General features: G+C 46.5%; 1 protein-coding gene across 3 annotated transcripts; it reads left to right on the forward strand.

The window, feature by feature from the left end:
• Window positions 1–1,102: 1,102 nt before the first annotated feature.
• ZNF620 (zinc finger protein 620) lies at window positions 1,103–13,051 on the forward strand. 3 transcript variants are annotated; one of them, XM_058729507.1, is made up of 5 exons: window positions 1,107–1,485; window positions 7,013–7,150; window positions 7,322–7,495; window positions 7,975–8,088; window positions 10,216–13,051. In XM_058729507.1, the coding sequence occupies exons 3-5, from the start codon at window positions 7,462–7,464 to the stop codon at window positions 11,220–11,222; spliced, it is 1,155 nt and encodes a 384-aa protein (XP_058585490.1). In that variant the 5' UTR covers window positions 1,107–1,485; window positions 7,013–7,150; window positions 7,322–7,461; the 3' UTR covers window positions 11,223–13,051. The 3 variants fall into 3 exon arrangements, with proteins under 3 accessions (XP_058585489.1, XP_058585490.1, XP_058585491.1); XM_058729506.1 differs by lacking the exon at window positions 7,013–7,150 and having other exon boundaries at window positions 1,103–1,485; window positions 7,342–7,495; XM_058729508.1 differs by lacking the exon at window positions 7,013–7,150.
• Window positions 13,052–15,983: the final 2,932 nt, after the last annotated feature.

Genomic DNA, 15,983 nt, shown 5'->3' on the forward strand with positions numbered 1-15,983 from the left:
AGGCTCCTCTCCTTGCTCAGCTTCCAGAATGCTCAAATCATTCCTTCTAATCTTGGAAAACAGGGAGTGTAGCCAAGGCTGAAGATCACCTGGCTCCTGGGGTCCCAAACAGACCAGCTTCGGCCTCTCACCCACTGACAAAACCCACGGACAGCCTCCAAGAAGAGCTTCTTGAGATAGGGTGGAGACATTTGCTTGGATTGCAAATATGTAATGAAGACCGATCACCGAGGCTCTCCCATTGGCAGGTCTATCTGTGCAGTGGGGTACCCTGACAAGTCTTTGAAGACTGGCAGGGGACGAGCTATATAAAACATTTAACTTAATATGAGGGACACAGTATTCACAGGGAAGGCTGCTGAGCCATCAACTGAAATCTGTTTCCAGGCGGGGCCTGGAACATACATCCAGGGATAGGGTGGGAAAGGGGTCTAAGGCTAAATGTTAATAGGTTTTTCCCTAAACGGTGCCACATATTGGCAGTCCCAGCAGCACTTGTATCTTCAAAAGCAAAAACACAATTAGAAAACCAAACAACTCACAAGCACTTACCGTGTGCCAGGAACTACTATAAATACTTTGCCAACCCACTAACTCACTTAATTATTAAACCTCAAAGGCCCTTTGAAGTCGGTATCACTATTATACCCATTTCGCAGATAAGGAAACAGGTAAAGAAATTTGCTGCTCCTCCCACAGCTAAGAAGTGGTACAGCCAGGTTCGTGGACCTAGGTAGTCAGTGCTCTCAACCAACACCCAGTTGGCTGTTGAGTGATGGGTCCCACTCTTCCCCCCACTGCAGCGCAGCCACAGAACCCAGGCAGGCTTTGGCACAGGTGGAGCAATGGTCCCTTCAATAGCTGGAAGGGCTGCCAGAAGCGGCAAACGCCAAGGAACCCTGGGTGATTGTCTGTCTGTGGCCTGTGCAACTGGTCTGTGGCCCGAGCTGGCTAGACGACATCTTCCGGAGGAGCTGCCGCGAGGGGGCGCTGCAGGACCCGAGCCTGGAGCCGGTAACTCTGGCTCGACGTTTCCCGGAGTAGAGACCGTGGCGGTTGCCGCCGGGCTGGGGAACCACGGAGACCGGGAAGTTTGCAGCTTCCTAGAGAGGAGGGGAAACGGCCCTACGCGCTTCCGGCGGCGCGGGTCCTAAGCTTTCCCGGGAGCCCTGGCCGACCGCCTTCTCGCGCGTTCCCTGCGTCCGGGGCGCGCGGCGTCAGCGGTCGCCTGGGCTCCGCGTCCCGGGAACGGGCTAACGGGGTCGCATCCCCGCGGAGTTCTTCAATGCTCGGTTCTCCGATCCCTGTGCCTCTGTGGTGAGGGGGGTTCCAGGACGCAGGGAGCCCCCGGCGGACAGACGGCGTTTGCGGGGTGCCCGGCAGCAGCTGTCCTGCCCGTCCTTGATTTTCTCTTCTGTCTCACCTCGAACCCCGAGGGCGTGTGAAACGGGGACCCCAGCCATGCTCCAGATCACGTGGCACCAGGTGAGCGAGCCTCCTCTCCGCCTCTGTCGCTCCCCCCTCTCCCCTCCCGTAACCGGCCCTCCCACCCTCTGATGTCAAGAGAGCAGCTGTCAGCCTGCATCCGGAGCCTGAGTTGTGCAGGTGTTCCGGGACTGGGGTCCTTGGACCCAGCGTTGGTAGAAACGGGACGGGACCCAAAATGTAAAGTCCCAAGAAAGGCTTTATTGGGGCTTATGCTCGAGCGCAGAAGAGCAGCACAAAGGGAAGAATCCTCAGGCTGACTCTCCGAGGAGAGGTCTGGGAGAGTTTTTTAAAGGTACTTCGGTGGGAAGAGGGGGCTGTCTACGCATGTAGAGGCAGGGATTTATTAGCACCTGCGCACTTCAAGGTCATGTTTCTTCATGCATCGCGTGCGTAATGATCGTGTTGAATCTGGGCCCCTGGGCATGATTTTTAGTATTATAATGAGGGGAAAATCGTGGAAGTTCGGCACTGGGGGTGGGGGTGGGGGTGGCTCTCGGAGCACACTGGTTTGGACCTGGCTGGGTTTGCTCCTTAGCTGGTGCTTTGCTCTGCCAGCAAAGTAAAAATAGCTAGTAGGGAGTTCTGCAAGAAAAGCGCTGACAGCCGGCAGGCGGCGGGGAGTTTCACAGGTGCACATGGGGCTTGTTCCCAAGGTTCCTTACTGTTTCGCAGGCTTGTATCTTTCATTTGCATCTGTCACCATCGGGTGTGTTTGGACAGGGGAGGATGAGTTGAGAGGGACAGACAGATGAGAAGGCCCAAACGAAGACATGATCAGGATGGAAAAACAAGTGTAGGGGATTGATTGGGATAGGTTTGGCAATCGAGGCTGAAAAGTAGAAATTCATTAAACGGGAAATTTGCATCATTGCATACAGTGAGGACCCTTTTCACCTCTGTCCACAAATTGAAGTCCTTCCATGGATAAAGTAATTCTAGTATTGTCATTACTTTTTGGTAGATTCCGCTGGATGTTTACATAGACATGCCATCTACAAATGAAGATAATTGCCTTTCCTTATTTCCTGTCTGGATACCTTTTATTCCTTTTTCTTGCCTAACTGCACTAGCTAGAACCTCCATTTCAATGTTGAGTAGAGGTGGTGAGAGCAGGCATCTTTGTCCTATTCTTGACCTTAGGGTGAAAGCATTCAGTATTTCACTATTAAGAATGATCCTCACCATAGGGTTTGTTTTGTTTTGTTTTCTGTAAATGCCCTTTATCAGATTGAGAAAGTTCTCTTCTATGCCTAGCTTGCTGCAGGAATGGATGTTGAATTTTGACACATGCTTTTCCTATGTTGGTTTAGAGGATTATATGATTTTTCTGTTTTAGTTTCTTAATGTGGCAAATTACATTGATTTTTTTTTTTTTCATATATTCAACCAACCTTGCACTCCTTGGATAAAAACTACTTGGTCTTGATGTATTATTCTTTGACTATATTTTGGATTCTATTTTGTTAAATTTTTGGGTAGAATTTTTGCATCTATGTTTGTAAGAGGTATTGATCTCCAGTTTTCTTGTAATGTCCTTGTCCCATAGAATGGGAAGTATTCCATCCTTGTCAATATTTTGGAAGAATTTGCATAGAACTGATTACATTTCTTCCTTATGTGTTTAGTAACCAGTGAAATCATCTATATGTGGAGTTTTCTTTCTGATAAGTTTTAAAATACAGTTTCAGGGGGCGCCTGGGTGGCTCCGTCGGTTGAGCGTCCGACTTCGGCTCAGGGAATGATCTCACAGCTTGTGAGTTCAAGCCCCACGTCGGGCTCTGTGCTGACAGCTCAGAGCCTGGAGCCTGCTTGGGATTCTGTGTCTCCCTCTCTTTCTGCCCCTAACCCGCTCGCATTCTGTCTCTGTCTCTCTCAAAAATAAATAAAATGTTACAAAAAAATTTAAAATACAGTTTCAGTTCCTTTGTAGGTATAGGGCTATTCTGTTTCTCCTTGAATGAGTGTTGGTAATTTGTGTCTTTCAAGGATTTTGTCCGTTTTACGTTGTGGACATTAATGGCATAAAGTTGTTCATAATAATTACTATCCTTTTATTATCTGTAGTGGTCACCTTTTTTATAACTAATATTGCTAATTTATTTCTTCTCTTTTTTTTCTGATTCATCTGACCAGAGATTTAGAAGTTGCATTGATCTTCACAAAGAACTACTTTTGGTTTTGCTGATTTTCTCTATTTTTCTGTTTTATGTCACTGATTTCCACTTGGATCTTTATTTTGTTTGTTCTGCTAAGTTTGTGTTAAATTTGTTTTTTCTCTCAATTCTAAAGGTGAAGGTCACCTTTCTCTAGATTCTAAAGGTCCCTGGCTCAAGACCTTTTTTCTTTTTAAATTTTGTAACACAGGCATTTAATACTATAAGTTTCTTCCTAAGTACTGTGTTAGCACCAGCCTTCATTTCGGTACATTGTGTTTTCATTTTCATTCAGCTCGGAATACTTTCTGAGTTCTTTTGTTTTATTCTTTGATCTATGTGTTATTTAGACGTGTGTTATGTAGTTCATAAATGTTTGGCAATTTTCCTTGCGTCTCTGTTATTTCTAGTTTATTTATTTATCTCTTTAAAAAATTTTTAATGTTTATTTATTTTTGAGAGAGAGACAGAGGTGAGCAGGGGAGGGGCAGAGAGAGAGGGACACACAGGATCCAGAGCAGGCTCCAGGGTCTGAGCTGTCAGCACAGAGCCTAGGACGGGCTTGAACTCACAAACTGAACTGTGAGATCATGACCCGAGCTGAAGTTGGACGCTCAACTGACTGAGGCACCCAGGCGCCCCTCTGTTATTTCTAATTTAATTCTGTTGTGGTTAGTGAACACTCTTTGTATGACTTGATCCTTTTGATTTCTTCTTTATAGCCCAGAGTATGGTCTACCTTACAAAAGGTTCCTTGGACACCTGGAAAGAATGTGTATTCTGCTGTTGTGGATGGGGCATTCTGTAAATGTCCATTAAGTCAAGTTGGATAATAGTATTGTTCATGTTTTCTATATCCTCGTTGAGAGGGGTTATTGAAATTTCCAGTTACAATTATGGATTTGTCTATTTCTCTTGCAGTGTCATCAGTTTTTTGCTTCATGTATTTCGACGCTCTGTTGCTAACTGTATAAACATGTAGGATTGTGGGGGTTTTTGTTTATGTTTTTGTTTTTTAAATTTTATTTATTTAGGGAGTCTCTATGGCCAACCTGGGGCTTGAAGTCACAACCCCGAGATCAAGAGTCGCATGCTCCCGGGACTGAGCGAGCCAGGAGCCCCGGCATGTAGGATTGTTAGATGCCCTGATTCCTTTATGATTATGAACCATATCTTTATCTCTTAATATTCTTTGCTCTGAAATCTACATTACCTTAAATTAATATAGCCACTTCCGCTTTTTTTGGCTAGTGTATTTTTTCCCATCTTTTTGCTTTTAACTTACTCCCGTCTTTATATGTAATATGCATTTCTTAAAGTCAGCGTGTAGTAGGCTGACTTTATAATGTTTGGCTGTTGGGATGTTTAGATTATTTATGATGTGGTTGGATTTGAGTCTGTCACCTTCATATTTGTGTTCTAATTGTCCCATCTGTTCTTTGTTCCCTTTACTCCTCTTTTCCCACCTTCTTTTTTTTTTTAATTTTTTTTTTTTTTTTTTTTTACTTTTATTTATTTTTGAGAGACACAGAGAGACAGAGCACGAGTGGGGGAGGGGCAGAGAGAGAACGAGAGACAGAATCGGAAGCGGGCCCCAGGCTCCGAGCTGTCAGCCCGGAGCCCGACGCGGGGCTCGAACCCACGAACTGAGACCATGACCTGAGCTGAAGTTGGATGCTCAACTGACCGAACCACCCAGGTGCCCTTACTTCCCCAAAATATTCTTTAAAAAAAATTTGTTTTTAAGATTTTATTTTTAAGTAATCTCTACACCCAATGTGGCACTCGAACTTACAACCCTGGGATCCAGAGTCACGTGCTCGGCTGACTGAGCCTGCTAGGTGCTCCCCCCCAAAATACCCTTGAGTGTTTTCTGGAATAAAGTTCAATTACTTAGGAATACACTTGATCCTTTTTGGTCTTGATTTTTATGATTCGGTAGTAGGATCTGGAGCGGTGCATGGCCTAGGAATAATTATTCGCCACGACTGAGGCAAGAGTTTCCTGAGAGCTCTATTCAATAGCCCATGAATTATGGATTTTTTCCCAGTGGAAATAGGCACTTTTACTGGCCCTGTGTGAACATCAGGCTTTGTGCCCTTCAGTCTTTTCGGATGAAAAGGGCCCTGGTCATTGTTCTGTTGAATACTCTGGGGAACCCCTGCCCGTAACCCCGCTGGGTTTGCTTCTCTGTGCAGCTCTCTCCGTGGTGTCCTGTCCTCTAAACTCCCACAGTCTTGGTCTCCTCAGAATCTACCAGGGAAGCTGCTGGGCTTTGCCTCGTTTCCCCTGCCTGTGATGCAGCCTGGAAACCCTTCCGAGACAAGCTTGAGGAATCTTAGGGCTCTCACCTCTTTATCTCCCATCTCTTGGGGAATGTTGTCCTTCATTGCCATCAGATGTCAGTAACCTGGGAACCTGTTTGACGTAATTTGTCTTGTCTCGGTTTAGGCAGGATGAACCCGATCCCTTTGACTCCATCTGGACAGGAAGCAGAAGTTTTCGCTCAGCATTTTTAAAAACATTTTCCCATTTGGGGCGCCCGGCTGGCTCAGTCGGTAGAGCGTGTGACTTGATCTTGGGGTTGTCAGTTCAAGCCCCACGCTGGGTGTAGGGATTACTTAAAAATATATATATATTTAAAAAATAAACAAAGACTTAAAACAAAACAAAAGAAAACGTTTCCCCGTTTGTTTTCGCCGAGTAGTCTGTTGCCATCGCGACTCCCCAGTCCTCTTGTGTGTGTTGTTTTTCCTGCTCTGGAAGCCTTTTGTTTTGTTTTGTTTTGTTTTTTGTTTTTTTTTAATGTCTGTTTATTTTGAGAGAGAGAGAGAGAGAGAGAGAGGTACAGAGCGAGCAGGGGAGGGGCAGAGAGAGAGGGAGACAGAATCCCAGGCAGGTTTTGCACTGTCCGCATGGAGCCCAGTGCGGGGCTCAAACTCATGAACCTCGAGATCAGGACCTGAGCTGAAATTGTAAGTGGGACGCTTAACCGACTGAACCGCCCAGGCACCCCTAGGTTGGTTTGTTTTGTTTTGTTTTGTTTTGTTTTGCTTTAATGGTCTCATTTTTCCGCGACTGCTCAGTGATACGCCTCTGTGTAGGTATTTTTCATTTACTGCCTTAAGTACTCTGTGGCTCCTCACTCCTCCCTGGTGTTTTTAAATGGATAGAATATTTTATCAAGTTTTAAAAAGCAGAGCCCACTTTAAAAATCCTGAGCTCATCTCTGGTTTTGTTTGCTTCCCCCTCTGCCGGCGGTTAAGGTTCAGCTTTCTCTGCTCCTCTAATTTAGTTGCTATTCATCCTTGTGAAATTCTGTTCATGCGCCTAGTCTGTCTGACTCTTCTCCTGCTGGGCCGTCACTTTAGTGAGATTCGGGAGGGAGTGAAGTGCTGTGGGCTGTGTTTATACCGCTGTCCCCTGTGCACGGACACGCAAAACCCCTGGAAGGGAGCGGCAGGGGCCGACAGGCACGTAGACCCTGGCCCGGCAGAGTCAGCACAGAGGTGAGCAGGTGAAGGAAGGGCTGTTGGTGGGGAGGACGGCAGGGAGTCCTGGGCTGGCCTGTGGCTGAGGGCAGTGCTGGCCGCCGGCTGCCCCCCGCGGGGGGGAGGGGGCCCCCGAGAGCTGTCCTTGGCAATGCCACCTACCCCGTGGGTCTCTGCCCCGATACTTAGGCTCCTCGGCCCTCACACAGGGCTTCAGCAGGAACCTGCTGTCTCAGGAGCCAGTGACCTTTGAGGACGTGGCCGTGTACTTCACGCAGAACGAATGGGTCATCCTGGACCCTTCACAGAGGGCTCTGTACCGGGAGGTGATGCTGGAGAATTATGCAAATGTGGCTTCCCTGGGTAAGGCGTCTCTTCTCCTTGCTGTTTTCACCCTCTGCCCTTTGTGCGTCTGCTTTCTTTCCTCCTTAGACATCACGGCCTCTCTGACCCTCACGGGGAGTTGCTACGAAGGCTGAGCTTTCCCGGGGGCTCGTGGCGAGGAGAGTTTTGGATTCTCAGGTTTTGGAATCCACTGTCCCTCTGACCCTGGGAAGGGGCTCTGTCCCATGCATGGAGGGAAGGGAGAGCTCAGCAGGGCCCCTGGGCCTCCATCTTCCAAGTTCTCTGACGAAGATCTGGGACTCCTTCATGTGAGTGGGGGGTTATTCCAGGACTCTGCCCCCCTTTGTGGGAATTTTCTGTCCTCTAAGATGGTGTAGACTGACTTCTCTTCGTTTCCCTCCCTGGCTCGGCGAACGAAGAAAGGTAAAGACAGCCGGGAGGGGATGCTGCTCTCTGATTCCCTTCACCTTTTGTTCCTGTTTCTTTCTCCTGGGCAGCTTTTCTATTCACCAGACCTGTTCTGGTCTCCCAGCTAGAGCGAGGGGAACTGCCATGGGGCCTGGAACCCTGGGAACCTGCGGGCAGGGAAGTCCTCGGAGGCATCTGTCCAGGTGAGCCTGAGAACCTACCAGCTGCCCATTTTGCTTAGGCTGCTTGCTTATTTTCCCATTTCAGTGTGTGCAGAGTGTTTCTTCTCTTGCGCGACTGTTTTCTTTCCTCTGGAATCATTACATGGGATTCTGTGTTCATAGTGGTAGCCGCCCCCCGCCAGACGAGGAAGGGCCAGTCTCTTCCAAGGAAGGTATGGCTGCGGGATGCCTTTGCGTGTTTGTCTTTGCCTCTCCGCCTCACCGCCTGCCAAGGGATAGCATCTGGCTCAGCAGCTGTTGAACCATGACAGCCCTTTGGGGTCCTGTCTGGTGGAAACAGTTAACTTTTCCACCAGTTTGTTTTTGCGGAGATGAGAATGTCAACCACCTTGGAGGGAAAATAGGCTTCTGGGGCCTATCTGGCCATCTGCAGCTTCAGAATATATTATTTCTATGGGAAAAGTTTTTTTTAATGTTTATTTATTTTTGCGAGAGAGGAGAGAGAGAGAGAGCAAGCGCGAGCCAGCAGGGGAGGGGCAGAAGAGAGGGAGATAGAATCCCAAGCAGGCTTTGCACTGTCAGCACAGAGCCCAGTGTGGGGCTTGAAGCCACGAACCGCGAGATCATGACCTGAGCCGAAACCAAGAGGTAGGCGCTCAACGGACTGAGCCACCCAGGCGCCCCACATGTTTTTAAAGTAAACTCCGCACCCAGCTTGGGGCTCAAACTCGCAACCCCGAGAGCAATGGTTGCGTGCTCCGCCGACTGAGCCAACCAGGCACTCCTCTATGGAAAACGAAATTACGGGTTCCCAAACACCGACGTAAGTAAAAAGAAAAAATAAAATTGTATCATTGAAAAAGTTATTGGAAGATAAAGAAAAATTCGTTTTCCTAATGGGAATTTTCACGACACTCCCCCCGTTTCCCTTGCGTCAGCGGCCACCCGGAGTACGTCACCTTCCCTGCACTTAGAAAGACTTTTATTTTAATAGCTGAACTCTCGAAGCAAAACTTGTTACAGAAGAACGGTGGACGACTTCCTCCTTTCAAAAGGTGTTGACCCAGGAATTAAAAGTAACAACACACCGTATATTTTTGCCTCTGATACTCCGTTTCACCCCTCCTCCGCCTATTGACATTGGGGGGCTCTTCAGACTTCACAGGGAGTGACCATTAATAATGCCCAGCTCCCCAGCTGCCCTCAGCCTTGTGTTAAGGTTGTGCCCTTTGGGTGTGATCCCAGGACTTCAGGCTCTCTGGGTAAACAGTGTTTTCTAAACTGTTGGCTTCTTGACGCGTGAGTTTGCCCTGGCCCAGTGCTGAAGGCCATGTTAGCCTGCAGAAGGCCTTAGCGGCAGAGGGAAAGTAGCCTTTGGTTTTCTCCGTCTGGTTGGTTTTAGGATTTCACGTTCCTACTGTCGTATTAAACCCTACATACAGCCCGTGCAGCATTTTAGGGAGAGCACAAGAGTCATCACCGGGTCCTGTCCATCCTTAGAAGGGTTCTTCACATGCACAGCACTCGACCGTTTTAGAGGCAAGGCTCCACCTCTCCCGTCCTCCCAGCTGCCGTGGGGTTAGCTGGACCCGGTCCCCTCAGTCGCACCGTGGGAGCCTGCTGCCTTGCTAGAGCCAACTTGGTGACAGAGACCACTCTCTTCTCAAAGATTAGGACATGGACAGTGTTGTAAAAGATGAGCAGCCCTTCAGGAATTTCAGTTGTGGGACCCTTTGCAGTTTGAGGTGCTTGGCCTGTCCTTTCTTTGATCTGGTGGATTTCCTCTGACCTCGGGGTCTCTAGTCATCCCTTCTCTGTGTCTGCCCTCTGACCTAACCTGTTCACTTGGGAGAACACCATTGGTCTTCCTGCCCCGCTAGGTCACAGTCTTTGCTGTTCTCTAGTCTTTGTCCTCTTTATGGGAGTGCCTCCCGGCCTTGCTTGCCTCCACCCGTGGAGTCTTCATTTCACCTGTGGCGCTCTGCTGTGTGCTGATGTTCGGTAGCCATTTTGTGTGCATGTTAGAAAATGGCCACACAGGGTAGATTAGAACCACTTGGCCCCGTTTTCCCCTTCGGCACATGTAGTTTCTTTTTGCAATATCAGAGGCTGACACTTGTGTGTTTTTGTTTTTGTTTTGTGATACAGAGCTCTGTAGCTCTGAGACCAGAGCTGACAAGGAAGAGTCGAGCCCAAAGGAACACATTCCCGAAGAAACGGAGTCCCACAGACTGACGTTAGGAGGGCTACCAGGGAACGTTCCCCAGCACCTGGACTTGGGGAGCAGCCTAGAGCAGCAGCCTGGTCACTGCATAGCCAAGAAGACAAAGTCCAAGAGGAGAGCTTTCACAGATGGGCCAACCAGCTGTCGCGAGGCCTACGCCGTGGAGAGTGGGGAGAAGTGTGAGAAGTCTGGGGAAGACGTTAGTGTCAGCACACGAGTCTCTACAGATCAGACTGTTCCCAGTGGTCAGGTATCATACGAATGTAGAAGATGTGGCAGGTATTTCAGTCGAGTGGCGGATTTTCAGGGATGTCACGCTGACGAAAGGTCTTTTAAATGCAAGGAATGTGGAAAAGCCTTCAGATATAACTCATTACTTATTCGGCATCAGGTAATTCACACTGGAAAGAAACCATTTAAATGTAAAGAATGTGGGAAAGGCTTAAGTTCGGACACGGCCTTGATTCAGCATCAGAGAATCCACACTGGAGAAAAGCCCTATGAATGTAAGGAGTGTGGCAAGGCCTTCATCAGCAGCTCCGTCTTCCTCCAGCACCAGAGGTTCCACACGGGGGAGAAGCTCTATGAATGTCACGAATGTTGGAAGACTTTCAGTTGTAGCTCCAGCTTTATCGTCCACCAGCGAGTGCACACCGGGGAGAGACACTACGAATGTAAAGAGTGTGGGAAACGATTGAGTTCCCCCACAGCCTTGACTCAGCATCAGCGCATTCACACCGGGGAGAAACCTTTCGAATGTAAGGAGTGTGGGAAGGCCTTCAGTCAGAAAATCACCCTGGTCCAGCATGAGCGGGTTCACACTGGTGAGAAACCGTACGAGTGCGAGGTGTGTGGGAAAACCTTCAGCTGGTGCGGGCGATTCACCCTGCATCGGAAACTACACACGCAGAAGGTACCCGTGCAAGAGTAGGGCTGTCCGCAGCTGTGGGCGCCGTGCCTCCTTGTTTCTCCCCGCTCTCATGCTCTTCGTCAGTACGCTCTTGACAGCGAGAAAAGAAACAAACCGCTAAGTCACGAGTGTACGAGGACGTGTAACTGGCTGGTACCTCGCGGGGTTAGTGGTGTCACTGAGTGTCCCGCGAGATGGATGAGGGAGGTGTGGGAGGACCTCCATCAGAGAACACCACTGTGAATTATCAAGAGTCCAGGCTTAAAGAGGAGACGGCAAAAAGTTTCTAGAGAAAACAAAAGACCGGGAATGTGAATGCATTGGATTTCATAACAGCAGTCTTGAAAGTTAGAGGACCACGGTGTAGGCCTTCAAAATTCAAAGGGAAAATAACTTCCACCCAGAATTCAGTATCCCCAAGTGTGAGTTTGGTATAAGGTATTTCAGACCTTTTAGATTTGGAACGTTTATGTCCCATGCATCCCTTCTCAGGTGTGCGACAGCAAACAAGGGGTCACTCAGAAAAGAAATGGACACCCTGTCAGTGTCTTTATATTAGGAGTCCCCTAAACTCAGAAACAGAGGGCCCTTGTCCCTGTGGAACCATGTGCACGGTGGAGGACATTCCTAGTAGGGTGCACATTTTCAGAGACCTACCTCGGGTGCAGGCCCACCCACACTGCTTACTCGTCAGTTACTTCTCACTACTCAGTTGCAGCCTGTGCCTTTGCAAAAGTTGGGGTGTATGTACCCTTTGAGTCAGATGCAAGGCCCTATTTATCATAAACTCATCTATCTCATTGCTGTTCTGTATCATGGAAAAAGTGACCATTGTTTTGTGTTACGTGTGGAAACAAGGTGAGGTGTCCATGTGTTCTGTTGTAGCGTCCCTCTTTTGCAAGCCCTTGACTTTACCCGATGCGGGAAGCAGAGTAGTGGGTAACGACACCGAGACGGGCCGGCTTTGTTCTGAGTCTTGGTGAAGTTACAGAACAGACCCAGCTAGTTTCCTTAGTAAAATCTGCTGACAGTCTACCTCAGAGGTTTGTGTCGAGGATTCATTGCATTAATACATGTCGGAGTGCTTAGAACAAGGACTCGAACGTAATGAACAAAAGTGTTATTTATGATCATGATACCATTGCCGAGCTTTGCCGTCCGTGTGCACCAGTGAAGCAGTCACCATAGTCAGGATAATAAACAGCCATAACCCCCCAAACATTGCTGATGCCCCTCTCGTAGCTTCCACAGCAGTTGCTGATCCGCTGTCACTTTGGATGAGTTTTGCTTCTCTAGGATTTTATATAAACAACATATTGTATGTACTCTTACTTTTGGCCTGGTGTCTTTCACTCAGCATAATTATTTTGAGAGTCACCCATGTTGCATATGTGTTATATCAGTGGTTATTTTCTTTCTTTCTTTCCTTTTTCTTTTTATTTCTTCCTTTCTTTCTTTTTCTTTCTTTCTTTCTTCCTTTCTTTTTTTCTTTCTTTCTTTCTTTCTTTCTCTTTCTTTCTTTTCTTTCTTTCTTTCTTTCTTTCTTTCTTTCTTTCTTTCTTTCTTTCTTTCTTTCTTTCTTTCTCTCTTTCTTTACTTTTCTGTCTTTTTCTCTTTCCCTCTCTCTTTCCCTCTTTATCTCTCCCCCTCTCCCTCCCTCCCCCTTCCTGCCTGCCTGCCTTCCTTCCTTCCTTCCTTCCTTCCTTCCTTCCTTCCTTCCTTCCTTCCTTCCTGGCAGTATTACACTATAGATATACAAAAATTTGTCCATTTATCTCTTGATGACCATTTGGGCTGTTTCCAGTTTTGGGTTATTATAAATAAAGCTGCTATGAACATGTGTGTTTTAAGTCTTTGTAATGACACATGCTTTTATTTCTCTTGGGTAAGTAAGAGTAGTGGAATGCCTGGGTCATAAGGTAAGTATATAGTTACATTTTAAGCATCTTCAAAACTGTTGTGCAAAGAAGATGTATCATTTTATATCCCTGCCAGCATTGTATGAGACTTATATTTCCAGTCCATCTTTGGCTATGCTCGGTAGTGCCTTTTTTTTTTTTTTTTAATTTTAGCTATTCTAATATAGCTATAATTTAGCTATTCTAATATTTACATGTGCTTATTTGCCTTCCATTATGTCTTAGGTCCAGTGTCCATATCTTTTGCTTGTGTTTTTATTATTGGGTTGTTTGTTTTCTTTCTTTCTTTTTCTTTCTTTCTTTCTTTCTTTCTTTCTTTCTTTCTTTCTTTCTTTCTTTCTTTCTTTCTTTCTTTCTCTTCCTTCCTTCCTTCCTTCCTTCCTTCCTTCCTTCCTTCCTTCCCTCCCTCCCTCCCTCCCTCCCTCCCTCCCTCCCTCCCTCCCTCCCTCCTTCCTTCCTTCCTTCCTTCCTTCCTTCCTTCCTTCCTTCCTTCCTTCCTTCCTTCCTTTCTAACGTTTATTTATTTTGAGAGAGAATGAGCACCCAAGCAGGGGAGGAGCAGAGAGGAAGAGAGAGAATCCCAAGCAGGCTCCGTGCTGTCAACACGGACCCTGATGTGGAGCTCAATCTCACGAATCCTGAGATCATGACCTGAGCTGAAATCAAGAGTCTGATGTTTAATTGCTTAATCGCTTAATCCAGATGCCCCTCAAAAATTCTTCGTTTTTTTGTTTGTTTATTTTCATGGAGAGAAAAAGTGTTAGCAGGGGAAGGGCAGAGAAAGGGAGAGAGAATCCCAGGCAGGTTCTTCACTCAGTGCAGAGCCTGCCTTGGAGCTCAATCCCACGAATGTGAGATCGTGACCTGAGTCGAAATCAAGAGTCAGAGGCTTAACTGACTGAGCCACCCACACACCCCTGGGTTGTTTTTATTGATTTTTGGGAGATCTTTTTTTGGAGAGGAAAGGTCTTTATAGATTGTGGATATAAGTCCTTTTTCAGATACGTGATTTCTAAACGTTTTCTCCCAGCATGTGGCTTATCTTTTGATTCTCTTAAATCTTTTGAAGAGCAGAAGAGTTTAATATTGATGAGGTCCAATATATTAGTTTGTTCTTTTATGGATTATGCTTTTAGTGTCATATTTAAGAAATCTTTGCCTTACCCAAGTTTACAAAGATTCCCCCCTATTTTCCTTCTAGAAGTTCTATATATTTATTTTTAGTTTATTTAAAAGAGTGTGTGTGTGTGTGTGTGTGTGTGTGTGTGTGTGTGTGTGTGAAGGACAGAGAGAGACAGAGAGATAATCCCAAGCAGGCTCCTTCCTGTCATCATGGAGCATGGTGCAGGGCAGGGCTTGATCCTGCAAACTGTGCAATCCTGACATGAGCCGAAATCAAGAGTTGGATGCTTAACTGAGCCACCCAGGTGCCCTTCCTTCTAGAAACATCATAATTTTAGGTTTTATGTTTAGCTCTATCTTCAAAAATTTTATTAAAAAAAATTTTTTTTTCTAGGACAGTGGCACGAGCAGGGGAGAGAGCAGAGGGAGAGAACCTTAAGCAGGGCTCAATCCCATGACCCTGGGATCACAATCTAAGCCAAAATCAAGAGTTGGATACTTAACTGAGCCACCCAAGTGCCCCTATTACTGTAGGTGTTCCAAGTGTCAAAGTCATACAGTGTCAGCCCTCCTATTTGTATTTTGCCAAAGTTGTTTTGGCCATTCTAGGTCCTTTGCTTTTCATGGATTTTAGAATGTTTGTCAGTTTCTACAAAACATATCCTGGGATTTTGATTGAGATTGTATGGAATCTATAAATCAATTGTGGGGGAGAATTCTCATCTTTATATAGTCTTTTGACTCAAAAACATGGTAAATCTCTCCATTTATTTGGATCTTTATTTCAGCAGTGTTTTGTAATTTTTACTATATAGGTTTTTCACACCTTTTTCAGATTTGTCTATCATTTTTTGATGCTATTACGATAGTAAATTTCCAAATGTTCATTGATGGTATAGAGAGATCTAACTGATTTTTGTGTTTTGACCTTGTATCATGCCACCCTGCACGACTCACTTATTCTGATAACATTTTTTTAAAAATTCTGTAGGATTTTCTAACATTGAAAATCATATTCATAAATAACCATTTTGCTTTTTTCCAATTCTGGGTTTCTTTTTCTTCTTGCCTTATTGCTCTGGCTAGTGGCTGGGGATAGTGTGTTTAGGTAGAACCAGTCCCTGTGGCATTGGCCAGGTGAGGGACATCCAGCTCCAGACTTTTAACTTTGCTGAGGCATGAGCAGACTCCCTGATAGCTGTAAGGGCCCAAGTGTCCCATCTCTCCTGGTTCCCCTTGCTGCCTAGCTGCCGGCATGTCAGCACTGCCTGTACTCCGTCCCTCTGGTAAGGCTGTTCTGGGAAAGAATGGGACCCTTGTTGCTTGCTCCCAGTTTTCTTCTCTGGTTGCCCAGGATTCCAGTTATTCTCACAACTTGGGGAATTTTATTTGGGTCTACCGAAGCTTCCTCATTATTCTCCCTATACCGTAATACCAGTAATACCAGGAACTCCATGTCCAATATTGTCCCCGTTCAAGCTAGATCTAATTTTTTTTAAAAATGTTTTAATGTTTATTTTTGAGAGAGGAAGACACAGAATCCAAAGCAGGATCCAGGCTCTGAGCTGTCAGCAAAGAACCCGACGCAGGGCTCGAACCCGTGAACCGTGAGATCATGACCTGAGCCGAAGCTGGATGCCTAACTGGCTGAGCCACCCAAGTGCCCCAAGCTAGATCCAATTGTAGTAACTGGCTAATACTTTTTAAGGGTCTGTGATGTAGGTTGTGTGTGTGTGTGTGT

Source organism: Neofelis nebulosa, chromosome 5, assembly GCF_028018385.1.
Source record: "Neofelis nebulosa isolate mNeoNeb1 chromosome 5, mNeoNeb1.pri, whole genome shotgun sequence".
NCBI classification, from domain to species: Eukaryota; Metazoa; Chordata; class Mammalia; order Carnivora; family Felidae; genus Neofelis; species Neofelis nebulosa.

Excerpts from the sequence above, each read along its gene's own strand:
- ZNF620 (XM_058729506.1), top strand. The coding sequence starts at position 1,462 with ATGCTCCAGATCACGTGGCACCAG. Across the intron at positions 7,496-7,974 it reads TGCAAATGTGGCTTCCCTGG|CTTTTCTATTCACCAGACCT; the intron begins GTAAGGCGTCTC and ends TCTCCTGGGCAG. Across the intron at positions 8,089-10,215 it reads CCTCGGAGGCATCTGTCCAG|AGCTCTGTAGCTCTGAGACC; the intron begins GTGAGCCTGAGA and ends TTTGTGATACAG.